Genomic DNA, 15,185 nt, shown 5'->3' on the forward strand with positions numbered 1-15,185 from the left:
TAAAATAAATATTTTGATGTCGGATTTGTGGTCCCAAAACCACTATTCCGACTAGGCCCTATTTCGGGATGTTACATAAACTCCTAAAACCCATACTCCCATTTTCTTTAAGAGCATACAGATTACACCATTTACACCAGTGCATCCCATGCTTTCCTTGACTTTTTTTGCAACAAAAAACTCTCAATAATGTTTTCCAACTCCAAAAAAAAAAAATTTCGGCATTGTAAGGCATAACATCGAGTACGTGAGAATTGCTTGTAAGACTGATTTGATAAATACTTTTCTACCCCTTTGTAAGAGATGTTTGATGCTCCAACTGCTAATTTTGTTTTTCATTGGATCTTTCAATCCTTGAAAAGCCAATCTTTTGCCCCGACCCACCATATTCGGTAACCTCAGGTACTTCTTTGGATCTTTTGACCACCTAAGACTAAGAATCTAAGAGACAAGGAGATTATTCTTATCAGTAACATTAGAACTGAAAAAAGTAGTAGATTTTTCAAAATTAACACTTTGACCCGAGCAAGCTTCATATTCACGAAGAATGTTTTTAATGATAGATGCCCCATTTCATTTGCCTCTCCAGAAGGAATACAATCATTTGCAAATATCAAATGTGAAATCTGAGGTCCTCTCCAGTATACTGTTGCACTCTTGAGTAATCTATCTTCCCTTGTCAACAAAAATAAATATGGACTCAATGGGTCACCTTGCCGTACTCCTCTAGTAGGTTTGAAACTCATTCCTATTTTTCCATTAATGATAATAGAATATGACACTGAACTAATATAGTGCATTATGAAATCAACCTAAAAACTTGCTAACCCCATTTTCGACATCATATTTTTTAAGAACGATTATTCCACACAATCGTAAGCCTAACTCATGTCCAATTTCAGAGCTAAAAAACCCTTGTCCTTTTTCTTGTAAGATGTAGCACCTCGTAAGCCAAAAGAATATTATCAGTGATTAACCTGCCTGGTACAAAAGCGCTTTGCGCATCATCAATACAACATTCAAGTACCTTTTGAAGGCCATTAGTAATGATTTTTGCAATTATTTTGTAGATCACCATGGAAAGGCTTATAGGACAGAAATTTGTGAGATTAGTAGGGTGGGCAACTTTTGAAATTAACATAATATTGATTCTATTAAGATCCTCTAGTGAATTTCCTCTATTAAGAATATCGAGGTATAACAAATAGGCTTTCTTACCAACAATATGTCAAAATTTTTGGAAAAAGAGAGTTGGTAAGCCATTCACCCTCGAAGCCTTTGTCGGACCTATTCCGTTCAGAGCTTCAATAATTTCCTCTTCCGTATAATCTGCAGTCAACTCATTATTCATGGTATTTGAGATACACCTTGCCACTCCCGATGACACGTGATCAAAATTGCCTATGTCTCTTGTTTTGAAAAGAGCCATAAAATAGGCTTTTTAGCAACACTTTCGATCTCGTGAAAGTGAGAAGTGATCAAAAGATTAGAGGAAAACCGATTTCTTGCATTTTTATTTTTGCATTATGATGTTTGAAATTAAGGAGAAAAAAACGGAAAGAGTTCCCAGCCCATGCTGAATATTTAGAGTTTGGAAAATATGGCCCAAATTGCTTTTTATTCATTTATTTATTTTATAAAAAAATTATATTTTTTATTCCAAACTTTATTTTGATATTCATAAGAAAATGATATTGTACAATCTATCCGTAGAGGGTTGAGATGTGGCTTTGTGAGATTAAAATATCGGTACATAATATAGGCTTATAATAAGAAAAATAATATTAACATGAATGTGGTTTAAACTTTATAAAAGAATTTCATTACGAGAGGTAATTTTCATTTTATTTCTCGAAAATGAAAACATTCAGCAAAAATATGATTGGTTGAAAATGTAAAATATAAAATTTTGCAAAATAAAAATATGTATAAATTAGAGAATAATATAACGTCGCTTTCATTGTTTTAACTACAAATAATTTGTAAAATTGAAAAGGATGAAAGCAATGATTTTTAAATTTAAATTAATTGCATTTATAAAAAACCTTCAAATGAATTGCTCTAATTTAAATTTATATAAATCAAGGTAGTTAATACTATACTGCTACCAATACTAGTATCAACATATTTCAGTGTATTATTTCAAGTTTATCGATACTTTTAAATATTTTTGTTACATATATATTTATAATCTAATTTTAATTTTTAATTAAATATATATTATTTTGGTAAAATAAATTATATATTATATATATATATATATATATGTAAGTATATCTAAATTATATTCATATAAATATATTTTACATATAAATTTTAAAATTGTTAAACAAGTTTAATAATTTAATTTAATAACTATTAATTTTAAATGTAATTATAGAAAAATTAAAATGATTAAGAATTTTTTTAAAAAAATTGTACCAACCAATATGTCCCGATATTGGCCAAAATACCAAAATTTTAATCGAAATAGAACATAAAAGATTTGAGATCAATTTAGGACCAAAATGGTACGTATCGACCGATGTAGTCGGTATCAATATAATATACAAACACAAATTAAAAACTCATAAAATTGCAAAATATTAAGAAATAATTGTTTAGATTTTTGTGTTTTATTAAAATGTTTGAGGAATTTAATAAATTTGAAATTTAATATTGTATTCTTGTCATATCTAAAACCGACGGAGAAAACCAAAGAAGCAGAAAAGGGATGAAGTATAAAGGGAGGACAACATATATAATTAGGAAAAGAGAAACAAGGAAGATGGTGTAAAGTAGGAAAGCAAAACCAAATGCTTAGAATTTGAAAAAGGAATGATTCTTCTAGGAAACCCAGAAAGAAATATAGCATATTAATTAAGCAACTGTTTCTTATATAATTAAGCATGTTAATCGACTTTATGCATATATGTATTGAACCTGTCTTCCTTTACTTCCACAAACAAACAGTACTATTTCTTTCAAAACTTGCTTAATTTTTTTGTTTCTTTTGCAATATGTCCCGTTCTTACCAAGATTTGGAGCCTGATTGCCAATACAAAGAAGGAGAAGCTCAGGACACTATCGAGTTTCATGTCAAACGTAATTTAATATATATATATATATATATATATATATATTGCATGCATGCCTTTGTTTAACTCTCTTTGTTTGTTATTCAATGTTACATTTCATCCTTTCTATTCTATTTTATCAGATTTTAGAAAGGACCAGCTGAAAGTTCACTTCGGCAGCAACAACGTCCTAACCGTTTCCGGCGAACGGCCCCTCGAAGGAAGTAAATGGACCCGATTCCGCAAGGAATTCACCATTCCCAAAGACTGCAAAGCGAGCGAAATCCGTGCAAGGTTCAGTTCCGGTTTTCTTTATATAACAATACCAAAGAAAATCGCTTATTCGCAACAGGATTCACTTACACCAACGCAGCGTGGGGAGTCAGCATCGTCGTTGCCGCCGGTTGAAGACAAAGGAAAACTAAAGCAAGAGAACAACATTAGCCAAAGTAGAGAGGCTGCCGGCGAGGGTGCTACAGGTGCCCCTACCGAGAATGCTATATCGCCCCAAGCTCGCCCCAAATGGTTTATTTCAAAGCTTAAAATGGAGAGCAAAACAGCAATGAAGATTGGGGCAAGTTTGACGGTGGCGGCACTGCTGTTTATTGTGTTACTTTATGCATTCAAGCTTTATGATCCCATGATTATGAATGTTTAGCACTACCCAAATCCTTTGAATTGATTCGTTTTCCATGTAATTGATGCAAAACAACCTGTGATTGCTGAATGGAACAAAGCTCAAATTAAATTAAAAGGATTATCTTAACATGTTAATTCGCCTCACAGTGATTTATTGGTTAGCATTATGAAAATTTGTCAAAAAATGGAAGGCAGTTGTGATTAAAATCTTTTATTGTGCACCTTAATCATCAAAACTTGAATTCTCGAAAATTTTAATGGAATCCTTTAACTGTAAGAGGGACGTACGATGGATCTTCCAAAAACTTAAAACATTACAACTTTGAAATGTTGAAAACTTGTCATTACTTTTTTTTTTTTTTTATTGCATTGAAAAGAAAACCATTTTGATTTCAACATATGATTTTAGGTTGACGTGAGTGTGTGTTTTTAAATATTTTAGGTTAACTTAAGATTATATTAAATATAATTATTATTGTTTTAGTGGTATGTGTCAACTGAATACTAGTTTAGTATAAACTATATTATTTTTGAGCGATGGACGGATTGAAAATGTATTAGTAAATTATTATTATTATTAAAATAAATAGATTAAAAAGTTAAAGCATATATTATATGCTATGATAAATGATCATAAATTAAAAGCTACCTAATGGACATAACTATGAAATGCATTTTGGGGAATGGAATCAAATAAAAATATTTTTAAAATTTTTTCATCTAATCAACTACAGTTTCCAACTTATGTTCAGCAATTTTTATATTTTGTTTATTTGTCTTGTGTTTTTATTTTATAATAATTCTTGATTCGGTCTTTATTTGATTTTATATAATATTTAATAACAATATAATTTAAAATTCATATAGCATAGTTATAAATATTATATACATGCAAAATATAATTGCATTAACTAAATTATACAATAAATTGAGCAGTTATTAAATTAAAAATTAAAAATTAAAAATTAAAAATAGCATCACAATTAAAAACTAAATTTAAAACTTATAAAGTTATCTTTAAACTTAAAATAAAATTAAAAATATATCATAGAAAAGACTTAAATATAATAATGTAAATAAAGTAAGATATTAAAACAAAATTACGTGAATGAAATAAGGAATTAAAGTATTAAACATAAACGTGTAAAAATATAATCAGACCTAAAATAAAATTAAAACAAAAATCTAGATATCGATATCTACTCTCATGTAAAGTTTCATCATTAGTCTAGCCTTTAATGATTTTTGACTCTTCTACTTTTTTTTCATTTTCACTTTTCTCTTTATTTCTTTAGAAAAAATCTTTATTTTCTCTAAAACTCTTCCTTTCCACAAAAAAAACCAACCATTGCCGTAAATCATCGTGGGCAACATCATCTTTGACCAATAATGTATTCGACCTTTTTGTCGATTTCTTAATGGTCCTTCCTGAAATTAAACCAAAATCTAATAAAAATTTAAAAAAAAGTTAAAAATGACGATATTCCATGCAAAGGAAAAAAATTCTAAAAGGAAATCTAATACGTTTTCTTGTTGCTTGTTGCTCATGTGTATTTCCTACTCCAACTACATTTCACTTGTAGATATTATAAAACAAAATAATAAAACAGTAGGAATTAGTGTGCTGCACATAATTATAGGCATGGGGAAAGAGAGTTTCAAAATTGAAAGATATCATAACGCTGAGAATTTTACTAGCTTAAATCTTTTATCCTATTATTTTAACAACAACTAAGAGCTTTGTATAAGATAATATCTAACAAAAAATAAAAATAAAAAGTCAAATAAAATTATAGTTAATTATGAGTCTTGTATTAATTATAATTGATTATAAAATATAATTTAAATTTGATATGTATTACCCAATTATGCTATTTACATTATAAGATATATATATATATATATATATATATTTATAATTTCTAGTAACATTTTTCCTATTTAAATTACATTTTAAATAGTTTTAGAATATATGATGTGATTCTGATTTATTTTTAAAAATAAATTTAGACATGTAATTATTTCCATACTTAGAAGGAACCAAAAAAGTAAATTGAATTTAAAAGTTGACGAGTGAAATTGAGTAACGGAGTGAGGTGCTTGGGTTGTTATCTCATTTCACATCAAAAGATTTGACTATGTCTTAAATTCGTTCTCAAAAAGAAAAAAAAAGTTAAGTTGAGTATCCGGGGTGAGCTGGTTGGGTTGTATCTCATTTCGCGTCAAAAGACTTGACTATGTCACAAATATATTTGAAATAACAGAGAGAAAAGGGAAAAATACTAAAAGTATATATTGAGTATTATTGTTTTGTAAGTTTGATTGAGCATAAATTTAGTGAAGTAGTTGAATTTGATATACTGTTTGAGATTTTATAAAATGCTTATTGGTAGAGTTTAGCAATTGTTAAATTTTGTATACACCTAATTGTTTGTATTATGCATGACTGAGGAAGGGAGTTTGATTTCGAAAGGGATTATCGAATATTTTTAGTAGACGTCATACTTGAGGACAAGCATCGGCTAAGTAGGGGGAATTTGAAAGCAAGATAAATTTGTATTTTTAATACATTCATTTTTGGCTAATTATCGAATAAGATGATATTAAACTTGGGTTTTTTCTTTTCATGAATGAAATTGGTGTACCAAAATTCAAATTCATACCAAAAAGGCGCTAAATTGGAACAAAAAGTAAATAAAAGGGCTAGATTGAAAGGTTGAAGATTTAAAGTTGGTTGGATAAAGATTGAAGGATTGAAGATTAAAAAAAAAAAAACAGTGGCTAGATAAAGATCAAATTATTTTTGATATTGTTAAGATTTTGTAATTAGTTTAAATTTGATTTTTAAATTCTGATTTATCTAGTGATAATGTTTAGGAAAAATCTAGCTAAGTTTTAGCATTAGAAGTATGTATAAATTCCTGGTGGCTATAACCACTCGGTCGACTTGGCTTTTGAATAAAAACAATTCCTTTATTTTTTTTCCCTTCATCTCTATGTCGGTGGTTCCTTTTGGCATATTGCCATTATTTTTGCATTTCAACATTTTGGGCAATTTGCTTCCTAAGCCCCTTTCACTTATTCCAATAAAAATCATTTTCATATTCCATCTAAGCATGATTAATTTCGTGTTTAACTAATCCCCTTTGGCCTTGGCCCGATAAATGCTCCAATGAAACAATCGTGAGATATGAACCCGTTGTAAAATCTCTCAACGCAATATTCACTATCCCTCCAGTATATGAGATAGTACAAATTTGTTCCTTAAATTTGATTCAAAAAGTGCATGTTGAGTTGGAGTTGTTTGGCATACACTTGGAAAGTCGAGTCAGCCGTGCTATATTCGAATTCCCACGAAAAAATTGGCGTATCCAAGTGGGAAACCACCATTTGGACTCCATTAAAGGAGAAAGTGATCAGATCTAAACGACCCACGCGGTTGAGGCCGTTGATTCGAGTTCGGCTTTTCAAATCGCAAGGCTATCGAAATCTTGAACAGTGAACACATCTATCGCGGTTAGAAATTTGGCAAGGGTCGGTTTGTAGGTCGTATTGGGACTAACTACACAAGGAAAAATTGGAGATCGAGACATTCTTGGTCATTGTAACCAGCTTATCACTTGGAAGTGGAAATCTATTCTTCAAAGGATCAGTTCAAGTTCAGAGTATATCGAGGTTAAGGCTAAACTTTAATATATTTTATTTACTAATTTATTTTATTTCGCTTAATTTATTTTGCAGTCATGATTCACTACAGCAAAACAAGTTTTTAGCGGCGTTTATAGCGCGACACTTAAACCAAAAACGTCGCAAAAGTTGTACATTAGTGGTGCTAGTATGAAAACGCCGCACAAGGTTAGAGCTATAGCGACGTTTATGAAACAAAGGTCGCTATAGGTCGAGCATTAGCGGTGCTTTTTGAAAAACGTCGCAATAGATTGAGCATTAGCGGCGCTTTTCGAAAAACGCCTTAAAAAAGTTAAGCAAAACACGTCGTTTGTTGTTGAGCTTTAGTGGCATTAGCGGCGCTTCTTAAAAAAGCCGCAATAGATTGAGCATTAGCGGTGCTTTTCAGAAAACGCCGCAAAAAAAGTTGAGCAAAACAACCTCGTTTTGTTGCTGAGCTTTAGTGGCATTAGCGAAGCTTTTTAAAAAACACCGCAATAGATCGAGAATTAGCGGCATTTGTTGAAAAATGCCGCTATAGGTCAAGCATTAGCGGTGCTTTTTGGAAAACGCCGCAAAAAAGTTGAGCAAAACAACATCGTTTGTTGTTGAGCTTTAGTGGCATTAGCAGCATTTAAAAATGCCGCAAAAAAATCATTTTATTTTAGGGTTTAGGGTTTAGTATTTAAGGTTTAATGTCTATGGTTTTGGGTTTTAGGGTTTATGATATAATGTGTAATAGCCCGATTTAGACCCTATTTAGAACGGTGGTTTTGGGACTATGAATCTGAGTCAGAAAAATATTTTAAAGTTATTTTTTGTGTTTATTATGTGTGAATTTATATCTGTAAAATTTTCGTGATTTAATTTTTTCGTTTGAGTGCCCGATTTAATAAAAGGGCTTAATCGCGTAATCTAAAAATTTGATGCTTAATTGTAAAAGGTCTGAAATGAATGTGTATTTATAAGTGGAGATATTTAAAATTCAATTTGACCATAAGATTACGTAGTGGACGGTTATAACCATGAATTATAAAGGTTTAAAATTTTATTATAAGGTTAAATAAGTAAAATGATTAAAATGTAATAATAATATAAAACATAAAATAAAACATAAGTGCTCATACTCTTTGCATGATCAAAACTAAAGAAAAGAAAAAGAAAATAAAGAGTTTGAGGTTCGACCTTTTGTTAAGCTCAATCAAGGTATGTAACTAGCTCGATTTTTGATAATTTTTACGTTTTTGAGATCGTTGCAGTGTAATGTACAAAGCCCATATTCTGATTTTGATGAATATTTTGAGTTATGACATTGATGAATATTTTAGTTTTGTGATGTTATTTGATGAATTATGAAAGATATGTTTTGGATTGATATGTGTTGTATTAGAACTTTTGATGATTTTGAGTAATTAGGGCTAAGTTGAAAAAATAATAAATTGAGGGACTAAAATGTGAAATAAATGAAATGTATGGACTTGTGTGAACATGGGTAGTATTCGGCCTAAGCATGATATGTGCAAATTTTGCATGTTTTGCATTTTGTGCAATTTGGACTAAATTTAAAAAGTGTAAAATGTCAGGGGTAAAATGGTAATTTTCCTATTTATGTGTTTTTGGACTAAATTGAGTGAAAATATGTTTGAATGATTTTAATTTGAATATGTTTAGATCAAGAACCAAAGAAATCAGATTTGGATCGGGGGAAAACTAAAGTTGTCGATTAGCAATTCTATTCCAATTTTCATAGTCTGAGGTAAGTTTATAAGCAAATAAATGCTGTTAATTTTGAATATATATAGGTTTTAAATGTTGAATCAAATTTTATGATTATATATACATAATGATCGAATGTGTATATGCTTGGGAATTAAGTTTACGAGTTCGATTCGACCGAGTTACGACGTCCGAAAACCTCGTACGAACCTTAGGAATAGCTAGGATACGTATGTCATGACATAGGATTTCCGACATGTGTTCTCGTGTAAGACTACATTTGGAATGTTGGCATCGATATATGTGGTTACGAGTAAGACCATATCTGGGACATCGGCGTCGTATTTGATTCGTGTAAGACACTGTTTGGGACAGTGGCATTGATATGAGATAGCATGTAAGACCACATCTGGGACGTTGGCATTGTACGTTATATGTGATTATCTGATTATCCTATTCTATTCCGAATGGTTCAACGGGCAATGATAGTTGTGATAGAAAATGTAAAACGAGCTAAAGTGATCAGGTATGTGATAGTTTATTTACCTGTTTGAAATAAGGTAAGTAGGATACTTGATATGTGTTGTAAATCATGTATAATTTAAAAGAAAAATGTATGTGTATATGGAAAGTGTATTCGTCCTTTTGATTAAATCATGTGAATATTTATAAAATGATTCATGGATATATGTATGTGGGTTTATGTATGTTCGGTTGTAAAATGGTACTATGGTTTTGAAATTGAATATTACATTGATAATAGATACATGTATAATCGGTCATGAATAAGTTTATATATAAAAGAATATGTTATACATGAAACTATAAGCTTGTGATTTAATGTGATTATGATAGTATAATTTAGTCTGGTTTAAATGAGTTGATTATGTTAATTAATTGTTTATTTGCTTATGACTTACTAAGCTATGATAGCTTACTCTGTGTGTGTTTATGTTTGTCTCTATTTTATAGACTTCGGAGATTAGTTACGAGCTCGGGGATTGTCAGCAAAGTCTATCACACTATCGACTGTTTTTGGTATTTGATAAGTTTAAACTTGAACCTATGGCATGTATAAGCTAGGTTATATTTTGTTAAGATTGAAGTTGTATATATTAGGCCATGTGAAAATGGCTGATATGTTATTTGAGTATATGAAAGTTTAGTTAAAATTATACATGTGTTATGTGCATTGAAATTGGTTGGTAATTGTAGATATGTGTGTTTGGTTGTTTCGGCTAAGGTTTATATATAGATAAAAATATATGTGAGCTTGGTTGTTGTGCTTTGTTAAGTATCACAAATTGTCTAAAAATTAGCTCACTTATGGCCAAGTTTGAAATATGATATGTTTTATCGTGTGAATGGTTTAGTAATTTAGCTTTATTAATGGAATAAAGTGATGATTATTTATATATAAATATATATGTATATTTGAATGTTTATTAGTCTTTGTAACACCCCAAACCCGGCCCAGACGTTACGACCGAATTTGGCATGTCACATTGAAGTGTTTTTCGAAAACCATGTTTTCATTGAAAACCCTTCTTGATGTAAAACTCATTGGAGCATTATTGTAAAACTCATATTTTAATTAAAAATCTTTGAAAAGAATATTTTCGTTATAGATTAAAGTAATGGAAGCTGTGCACCAGGTAGGAAGCCAGAAAAGAGGAGGTGAGTCTATTGGACTGCTTAAGTACCAAGCTCTTCATGGACCCAATCCTAGACATGCACACATCCATTGCCACACTTAAAGCATATTACTTGTCCACGAACAACAAATTAAGTTTAAGTCTATTTAAAATATTTATTTCCTTTGGAAACATTTACGTTGCAGAAGCTTTGCTCGGTAATCGTGATATATTGAAAATAAGTAACCTTTATAAAACACGCCCTAGAGCTAACCAATTTAATAACCCAAAATATTAAAAATAATAAAAAGAGTGGCCTTATTACAACTTAAACCAGAATAAAAATAATAAAAATAATAAATGCGAAACTTATTTTAAAGAAAACAAAAACTTAATCTTCGTGGCCACTCTAAACCCTGCCCAGCTCCAAGTCCACCAACTAGGGCTCATCTGCAAGGATGGAAGAGAAAGGGGGTGAGTTTGGAAAACTCAGTGTGTAAAGTATCCCAACCAGAGCCCAAATCGGTTCAAGCTTTACTGGGCCTAAGTCCTATTCAGAAATCAGTGTTAACTGGGTCTTAACCCATATCAATATTAATCTGGGCCATAGTCCCTTACAGTCTCAGAGTATATTGGGCTTATTATAAGTCGAGATATATTGGGCATTGCCCATATTAACATAGTTGAGCCCATTTCAATACAGTTGGCCCATAACAAAACAGTCTCATATGATTAATGCATGATAACCCCATCCAACCCTGCACTTGCCTCTGTCCATCCCTACACTTCCTGTGGGGAATAAATCACCCACGCCATCCCTACACTTACGATTAGTTAGCACCGGTTCTTGGCACTAACTATAATCCGCACAAAGTCGCTTATATCGAAATATGTGGCACGACCACCGAGCAGGTTCTTCCTCCATAACATAACCCAGATCCCATGCAACAGATATATATGTCATGGCATACAACAAACAGAATCAGAATATCATGCATTTCAGTCAAAATTAACCCTCGGGGTATAACGGCCATTTTGCACCTAAGGGTAAAATGGTAATTTTCATACTTAAGGTTATTCTAGTAATTTAAATATTTTAGGGTTTACATACATATTCTAACCATTAACACATTAACAGAAACACTTACCGAGTGTCTTTACTGAATTGGGCCCATTGGCCCATTAACCCGTTTTTGGCCCATTAAGCCCAAATATACTGAAGTGCACGAAATTGCGCACTCTGCAATCATACTGCTTTAGATTACCAAAACTAACAAACAACCATCTCACGGCTTGCACGTCATAAGTTCTAAAATCTTTGGCTTTCCAAGCATTTCGCTTTTCGGCTTTTGCCGATCTAGTCTATGAGTGGGTGTCGTTTACACACCTATTTGCGACGATATGATGACAAGTTCCACACACAAGTTGCCTACAGTCAATCACTAATATGTTAACTATGAATCCAATCGCAACTTATATACAGAATCCCTTACCAAAAATTCGGCCATTAACACCTTAGGCACTAGCAATCCTACCTTTGCTGAAATTAGCGACTAGGTTTAGATCCAGTCGTTCCACTTGTCCAAGTCTTCAATCAGCAGTCTCTAGATCACACTATTATCACAATAAAACAGTTGTCACAACCCTTAGAGCGACAGAGCCCAAATCGATAGCCTTCTTAAACCTTTAGGGGTTTCGGCTTTTCTAAAACCTGAAATAAAGAATAGGTTCAAAAACTTACCATTGGTTCCTTTGGTTAATGATTCCAGTTAATTCCTACTCGATTCTGATGCAGATCTAACCCCGCAAATGTTAACAAAAATCGAGCCTTTAGTGATCTTAAGAATTCGGCTATGCCCCTATTGCTATGTGTTTTCGGCTTTTTGTAACTGTGTAAAGAAAGTTGGAATATGGGAGTTTTGTTGTGGTCTTGTCGACAGAAACTTGGGGTTTAGAGGATTAGAGAATTGGTCAAAAAGATGGAGAGAAGTAAAAAGATTTGGCTAGGAAAAATCGGCACAGAAGAAAATATAGGCTTTCAGGATTTCGGCTTTTTATGGCAAATGGTTATGAAGGTTTAGAAACGACTGATAAAAGATGGAGATGTACAGGATGATAGGAAGATTCGTCTATAGAGGAAAAGAGAAAAACAAGAGGAGAAAGTAGATGGAGAGAAAAAGAAAAGAAAAGAAAAGAAAAGAGAATTTCGCCTTCCATGCGACTTGAACTTGCGACCTTCTAACCCCACACACACATTGCTTGCCACTGCACCAAAGTTCCTTTCATGGCATAATCCTTTCACATTTAATTTTAACCTTTACCCGTTTCAGTTCTGGCTTGCTAAAAATAAAATAGAATTCGCCTTTCCCTTGAATCAAACCCATAACCTCTTGGCAGGCCTAGCACGCTGCTGCCAACGTGCTACAGACGCTCCTTGTGTTAAATTATACTCGCAACCCCTCTTAACCCTTATTCCAATCACGATTTGCATAAAAACTCCCAAATTGCACGCGTCGTGCCTTGAACCCAAGCACCTCCCAGCCTTCCTAGCGTGCTTAGCCACTAGGCCAGGTGCTCCTTTATCCTAAAGCTCAGCCCAAATTATTATTAAGGCCTACTGCCCAGATTCCCTAAGGTAGCATAAAATTAAAAATTTTCTAGAGTCTTAAACACCAAAACAACAATACTTTTATAAATATATATATTATATTTTTTCCATATCTAATAATAATAATTATAATAATAATTTTATAAATATATCTAATAATAAAAATTTCAAATATCAATAATATAGTAAATAATAATAATTTTCATAAAATTTTTCAAACATACATGCAGATAATATTTTTCTAATAATAATAATTTTATCTCATAATACTAATTAAAATTTCGTAAAAATTTAAAATATCTATAATAATAAATATAGTAAAAATTTTCTAGTAGTAATTCAAATTTTTTTCTTAAACGGTAATATTTAAAACTTCCTAATTATTTAGGTTTCCTTCTATCCGAATCCCAGACTCAAAGCCCAACTCTTCTAGGCCCCAAAAAAATCGGGGTGTTACAGTCTTTTTCATTCGGTTTGTAATGGAAATGAATGTGCATGTATTATGCTTGAATGATTATTATATTATGTACTATTGATGAAGATAAATATGAGCATGTTATATGATTGTTTTGGTTAACAGGTTTTGTTTAAAGTATGGTAATAAAAGATCAAATATTAGATTATATATATTGAGTTGAAAATGTGCCATATTTGTGGTTCAAAGAAAATAATTTAATTTATAATTCGTCTTATAAGATTTGTTTGGAATTGGTAATGATATGCATGTATGTTCGGCTAATGTATTGAAAAATGACCAAATGAATAGTGAATTTTGTATTGGTAAAACAAAAAGATAATATGAGTTTTATGTGATGCATTTATGTTCGATTTGGTTAAAATTGATGTTTGAGTAGTGTATAGGTTATTCATTAAATGATGAGCATAAGTTGATTGATTTAGTAGTAGATTTGTTCATGTTTTAATTCATTCAAATTAGATGTAGTAATGTACATGTGCCAAATATGATATGGTCAAAATGATATGATTATGAGTACTTGGTTTTGTGAGTTCTATTTATGTATGATTTTTTTTTTAGTATGCGATTGAAGTGTATTATGGTTGGTATGTTTTGCGCATTATAAGTTGCATTAAAATTATATTCGGCTATATGGTAATGATATTAAAGTTGATTATGTGTTTAGACAATCATAAATGTAATAGATTGTTTGATTTATATTATGCACAAATGATTTGTTAAGTTAATTAGTTATATTAGCATATATTTGATATTTGTGTTTAAATGTCTTAATGTTTATACATGGAATTGGTCATGTAAATATCTATGTTATAGTTTGATTAATTGAATGCTATAAAAGAGAAGTAAATATAGTTTGTATAATTGAGTTGTAATACCTTAAATATGATTAACAATGATTAATATCTGTTAAGCTGTGTATTGATCGGTAATGCCTCGTAACCCTAATCCGACGACAGATAGGGGTTAAGAGTGTTATTATTTATTATTTTGGGATTAGAGTTTTGAGTTTAGGGTTTATGATTTAGATTTTGTAGTTTGGGGTTTATTATTTTATAGTTAGGGTTTTAGTATTGTTCATGGTTTTAAGGGTTAGGCTATTAGGGTTTAAGTGTTAGGGTTTTTGATAAAATAAAAAAAAAATCAATTTATTTTAGGGTTTAGGTAAGCAATATGATTCTTTTTTAATTACTTTTGTCCCTTGTAATATATATTTACGGTTTAGGGTGTAGGTTTATGGTTTGCAGTTTAAGGTTTAGGGTTTATGATTTAGTGTTAAGGGTTTAATGTTTAGGGTCTGATTTTAAACAAAACGACGTTGTTTTGCTCCTTATATTCTCATCCATCATCCAAGTGGCCATCATGTATTCTTTTGACAACTCATGCACTCT

The 15,185-nt window shown here is 31.1% G+C and overlaps 1 protein-coding gene across 1 annotated transcript; it reads left to right on the top strand.

Annotated features, from left to right (window-relative positions):
* The first annotated feature begins 2,776 nt into the window (after positions 1-2,776).
* On the top strand, positions 2,777-3,810 carry LOC108473163 (inactive protein RESTRICTED TEV MOVEMENT 2-like). Its single transcript, XM_017774705.2, has 2 exons — positions 2,777-3,084; positions 3,200-3,810. The coding sequence occupies exons 1-2, from the start codon at positions 3,000-3,002 to the stop codon at positions 3,712-3,714; spliced, it is 600 nt and encodes a 199-aa protein (XP_017630194.1). The 5' UTR covers positions 2,777-2,999; the 3' UTR covers positions 3,715-3,810.
* The last annotated feature ends 11,375 nt before the right edge of the window (positions 3,811-15,185 follow it).

Source organism: Gossypium arboreum, chromosome 11 (assembly GCF_025698485.1).
Source record: "Gossypium arboreum isolate Shixiya-1 chromosome 11, ASM2569848v2, whole genome shotgun sequence".
Classification (NCBI taxonomy): domain Eukaryota; kingdom Viridiplantae; phylum Streptophyta; class Magnoliopsida; order Malvales; family Malvaceae; genus Gossypium; species Gossypium arboreum.

Excerpts from the sequence above, each read along its gene's own strand:
- LOC108473163 (XM_017774705.2), top strand. The coding sequence starts at position 3,000 with ATGTCCCGTTCTTACCAAGATTTGGAGCCTGATTGCCAATACAAAGAA. Across the intron at positions 3,085-3,199 it reads TATCGAGTTTCATGTCAAAC|ATTTTAGAAAGGACCAGCTG; the intron begins GTAATTTAATAT and ends CTATTTTATCAG.